Source organism: Aptenodytes forsteri, unplaced genomic scaffold (assembly GCF_000699145.1).
Source record: "Aptenodytes forsteri isolate BGI_AS27 unplaced genomic scaffold, ASM69914v1 Scaffold92, whole genome shotgun sequence".
NCBI lineage: Eukaryota > Metazoa > Chordata > Aves > Sphenisciformes > Spheniscidae > Aptenodytes > Aptenodytes forsteri.
This window is the reverse complement of record NW_008794581.1, coordinates 2,037,714-2,043,454: the sequence shown is the minus strand read 5'-3', so window position 1 is coordinate 2,043,454 and position 5,741 is coordinate 2,037,714. Positions and strand designations below refer to the sequence as shown.

At 37.4% G+C, this 5,741-nt stretch overlaps 1 protein-coding gene across 1 annotated transcript in view; it reads right to left on the bottom strand.

Annotated features, from left to right (window-relative positions):
- Nucleotides 1-430: 430 nt before the first annotated feature.
- ADAMTS6 (ADAM metallopeptidase with thrombospondin type 1 motif 6) overlaps nt 431-5,741 on the bottom strand; it is a 165,809-nt gene continuing 160,498 nt past the window's right edge. The window contains exon 24 of the mRNA XM_009272491.1: nt 431-540. Coding sequence (XP_009270766.1) covers nt 431-540 — 110 coding nt within the window. The remainder of the gene's footprint in view (nt 541-5,741) is intronic.

Here is a 5,741-nt window from a genome sequence, read left to right as displayed (position 1 = left end):
TTTTTCTTTACTTCCATAGTAGACCAAGTCATAACAGCTACATTTTAAACAGTTTTAAATACAAATGGATTCAGTGTCATTGCTAAGTCCATAATAAAAATTATTTTAATGGTCCAAGGAGGTAAACAGACTATTGGATTTAGTCAAAAGAACACAAATGTTCCACAGTAAGCTATTCTATATGTGTTGTGTGGATCTTTCCAATTTGGCATGCCCTCCTTATACTGTGTCCAGCACTTTGGATTAATAAATCCCACTTCACAGAAGTTAAAATAATATTGAAATCCTGTCAGCTGAGGCTGACCAGTGGTTACGTTTTCCACAGGGTAATGCATTTGCAAGGATCAATCTCATTCCGCTGTGTGGCTCTCTTCGGTGGACACTCTTCCATAATGATAATAACAAGGCACATTCTTGTGCTTTCTGTGGGTCAGTGTCCTTGGCAGGTCTTGCAGCACATCTGTCTGAAGTATGCTCGACTGCAGAACTTGAACTTCAGCACCAGTGGGCAATACGCCACTTTGTTCACATCTTTGCACTCTAATAATTAAGAGCATTAAAGAGAAAAAATCAGAAACAAAAATTAAAGTACAAAGAAAATTTGACATTTAACATGCTGCTTCTCTATCCATCCACCTTGCCCTCTTTGTAACTACTCTTTCTAGCCCAGCCTAGCGCACACAATATATTTTAAAAAGCCATAAAAATGTTTGCAGGGCTTCTCTCCCAGACATTTACAAGTGTGCCCACTTTGTCTTGGAAGAATTATCATTTATTGGGATAAATGATCACTTTAGACAGCTAGGAAATGTGAGTCATTTTTCTTACAATACTTTTATAGCTTCTTTCTCAGGAGTTATTTTATCCATCCATGAAAGGTTATCCAAAATCTAACACAATTCACACTATTTGGTACCATGCCTCTGCATTTGCAAGAATCCTTGAAATAGAATGTGCATTGCAGCTAACAGGGATGGAGAAAACGATGAATGTTACGAATAAAGGCACCAACAGTGTGAGTTCAGTGACTGGACTGAATGGTGGATTATACTTTAGGCTTGGTTCCACACATCCACAATTTCTTTTATGCAGGAGGAAAAGCCATTTTTTATGCCTGTAATAGACATGTAAGAGTTTTTTTTCATAACTCTGTTTTCCCTATATGCTGGGCTTACTGCCTCAGTAGCCCTTGTCATACTGGCTGGTAACTCTCCCAGGAAGGGAGAACAAGAGCTCAACCACATGGAGGAACGATTCCTACTCTTCCATCCCACACAGGTTGTGTCTAAAGTGACTTGTGGGGGTACATTACAGGAGCACTGCTGCAATACGCTGTGGTTCTCCTCTGGCTCAGTTTCCTTTCTGTAGAAAGAAGGTGGGAATAGGGAATGGAATAGTTTGGTCCACGTCCACACCCAGTTCTTATTCTGATATAGTTGGAGATACAAATGTATCTGAGAGCTCAGGGGTACACTCAGGTTCTACAGCTCAGGTGTTGCTGCTGCAGATTTCCTTTGCACTGGAATGAATATTGTGATAGATGCCTGATAGGGGATTTTTAGTTAAAAGCATTTGCACAGCTCTTTCCAGACTGATATTAAAATAGGACTTTGGAAAGGAGCTTCACTTCACGTGTAGGAAGATGGAAGAGATGTACACGGAGAAAAAGTAAACCCCACAAGTTTGAATTACAAAAATTAAGTGATGGGAAGAATGAAATTAGATTCATTTCTCAGAAAATGATTTGTCTCAAAAGAATGCTCAAAAAGTAATTTTTTACTCTTTTAAGGTTGCATTTGATACTGGCTTCCTCCTACAATCTTTCTCAAATTACAAGAGCTATAAAGAAAATGTGAATGAAAAGGAGATGAACTAGCAGTACTTTCACCATTATCATATTTTGTATTGATTTGGTATCTAGAAGTGAAGACTGGAGGCCAGGATGCTGTTGCTCCGAGGCCTGTCAGAACAACAGTCCTTGACTCTGAGATGTCTATAAGCCAAATATGAAAGAGACAACAGACACACCAAACAGGTAAGAAAAGAAAAAAGCAATAGTGAAACAAACACAATCAGCGTGTACAATCATTCAGCTACTCCTATTTGTCTTCATTCTACATACAATCTTCTAGTACATTATTTTTGCTCTGGAGCAGGTAGTTATGGACAGTGCATTCATGCTGCAAGCATACTGTAGTAGCAAGTTAAGTGCAGATGAGAATTTTTAGTATTTAAACCTAGGAAAGCATTAGTGAGGCTGAACTTCAAGGTCTGTACCAAATGGTATTTCTGATAATGGCAATATGCATGCTTCTAGCTAGATAAGTAGAGGTTATGAAATGATTTAAACTTTCATTTCATTAACACAGATATAGTGCTTTCACTGTAATTTTTTTACTCCACCTACCCAATGTTTTATGTAATACTTTTCTAATTTTTTAATTCTCAATTTGGAAACAGAGTTGGATGCCAGGAGAAAAGACATTGGGGGTAGCTGGTTGAAACAGACATATTTCTCTATCAGCAACCACATATGGTCACTGTGTTTCACTGAGCTTCAAAAACTCTTCCCAGAAGAGGTATATTCCAGAAATATTTCAGGTCCTTGTGTTTGTGAAGACTGGGAACATAGGAGAGACAGATGGTGAATTATAAATGAAGTGAGGAATAAAAAGGTTCACCTGATCTTGACAAGATGTAAAAAGTTCACTCAATCCCCAAAATTACCTGTATTTAACTAAATACAATGGGTATGAGGGTTAAGTCACTGACTGCATTTTTGCTAAAAGTAGGATTTGAAATTACCCTATTTCATGTTTCTTTAAGTAAACTGGACCCTGTTCAGTCAATGCCATTTGGACAGCGGTGAGACAATATTCTGGAAGTTGCCCACAACTTCTGTTTTAAAAATCAGTTTTGAAATAGATATGGTGGCTGATGAAGTAGCCTATTCTTCATAGGACTGTGGCTGAATGGAAAAGGTTTAGCAGAGCCCTTTTTGTTCCTAGTAACTACTGTTAATAAGTTTCAGTAAGCTATGTGTATTAAACTCTCCCTTCCTGAACTTTGTGGTTAGATCAGACAATATTATGATATTAAGTATCATGTTACAGTAATAAAATCACAGAATGTCACTGTGCTTTCAGCTAAAGAGACTGCAAAGACATATCACACGAAATACAAGGAAAACTGAAATGACATAAAACTAGATAAAATAGTTTTTCAGGTAAAGTTTCAGATGGCTTTAGCAGTCCAGATTCAGCAGGCATATATACACTTAAGAGAATAAAATGATTCTGAATACATTTCAAATCATGTGGTACATGCTGCCTGTAGTTCACTTCCAGCAGCAAATGCAATGTTACGCTCATCAGTGGCAGTCTGTCAAAACCCCATCTACAGTATTCTGAATCACCAATGAAGAGTTTAAAGAAAACAAAAAGCTAAAGCAGGTGTAAAATTTGACAAGATATATGGTAACTTTCTTTTACTATTTCTGTATCCCCAAAATTTTGACTCTTATTTTATGTAAACAACCTGTACTTTCCAAGAAATTGTGTTTTATGTAATACTTTTCTAATTTTTTAATTCTCAATTTGGAAACAGAGTTGGATGCCAGGAGAAAAGACATTGGGGGTAGCTGGTTGAAACAGACATATTTCTCTATCAGCAACCACATATGGTCACTGTGTTTCACTGAGCTTCAAAAACTCTTCCCAGAAGAGGTATATTCCAGAAATATTTCAGGTCCTTGTGTTTGTGAAGACTGGGAACATAGGAGAGACAGATGGTGAATTATAAATGAAGTGAGGAATAAAAAGGTTCACCTGATCTTGACAAGATGTAAAAAGTTCACTCAATCCCCAAAATTACCTGTATTTAACTAAATACAATGGGTATGAGGGTTAAGTCACTGACTGCATTTTTGCTAAAAGTAGGATTTGAAATTACCCTATTTCATGTTTCTTTAAGTAAACTGGACCCTGTTCAGTCAATGCCATTTGGACAGCGGTGAGACAATATTCTGGAAGTTGCCCACAACTTCTGTTTTAAAAATCAGTTTTGAAATAGATATGGTGACTGATGAAGTAGCCTATTCTTCATAGGACTGTGGCTGAATGGAAAAGGTTTAGCAGAGCCCTTTTTGTTCCTAGTAACTACTGTTAATAAGTTTCAGTAAGCTATGTGTATTAAACTCTCCCTTCCTGAACTTTGTGGTTAGATCAGACAATATTATGATATTAAGTATCATGTTACAGTAATAAAATCACAGAATGTCACTGTGCTTTCAGCTAAAGAGACTGCAAAGACATATCACACGAAATACAAGGAAAACTGAAATGACATAAAACTAGATAAAATAGTTTTTCAGGTAAAGTTTCAGATGGCTTTAGCAGTCCAGATTCAGCAGGCATATATACACTTAAGAGAATAAAATGATTCTGAATACATTTCAAATCATGTGGTACATGCTGCCTGTAGTTCACTTCCAGCAGCAAATGCAATGTTACGCTCATCAGTGGCAGTCTGTCAAAACCCCATCTACAGTATTCTGAATCACCAATGAAGAGTTTAAAGAAAACAAAAAGCTAAAGCAGGTGTAAAATTTGACAAGATATATGGTAACTTTCTTTTACTATTTCTGTATCCCCAAAATTTTGACTCTTATTTTATGTAAACAACCTGTACTTTCCCCAAGAAATTGCTTCCAAACTTTACCAACATGATGATTATACTGCAGAGCAGCTCAAGCTTCCTCAGAAACATTTATGTTCTTCTCTTGGGTTAGCAAAATCAAATTGTCCAGAAATTGTTGAATGGGTTCCATAGGCTGCGAGCACCAGAGTTTGGCAAGTGAAGGGAATCAGGAGTTCTGCTGGGGTTTGAAATAGGAAGGGAATCCCCTCAGCTAGCCTGACCCTGCTGCAAACCAATGACCTGTTGTGGAAATTGCTTTTGCCCCACAGTGGGGCCCAAAACACGAGGCAGTGCTACTAGGAGGCATGTGGACACAGTCTCCATGTGTGAGCACGTATGCTCTGCGACACACATGCACTCCCAAGGGGCAGAACCCTCCCTCTGAGAGACCTGACTCCTTCCCTGAAACCCAAATACTGATACACAGTTCACATCCCGGCGCACCCAAACAGAGACAGAAGCGAGTGTACAGGCACAGTATGCCCCCCTCACAAATACATTCACAAGGAAATACCAGAACTCAAATATTTCTTTCTTAGAAAGTATTATCTTTCCAAAAATGGTTGTGCTTTTTAGGATTAGTTAGCTCTTGAAATCTTACAAGCTTTCCATCATCTCTAGTACGCTGAAAAAGATACGCCTCTCTGTTTAAAGGCTAACACTTTACTAACACAAGAGATGTCAGCTCCTCTTGTGTCTAAGAGGATTTTTTTAAGGCAGAAAATGTGCAACACATGCACATTATTCTGCAAGTCCTCAGTTTGTACTTCTTACATTCAGTATTTAATAGCAGCTCTGAAATGTGTATAAATTAGAATATATATTTAAGAAATACTTGCAAAAGTATTGAAAAAATACCTTGAAGACAATTTTTTTTCTAATTTTGGGATAGGACACCCTTAGTATTTCATGAATTGCAGTAAGGTTCTTCTGAAAGGATGTAGGTATTTTAAATTGTTAAATGAACTTTGAGATTACATTTACTTTTGAGCCATTTGAGCCACTTAATCACTTACAAATAATCATGGAATCATAGAAAAATA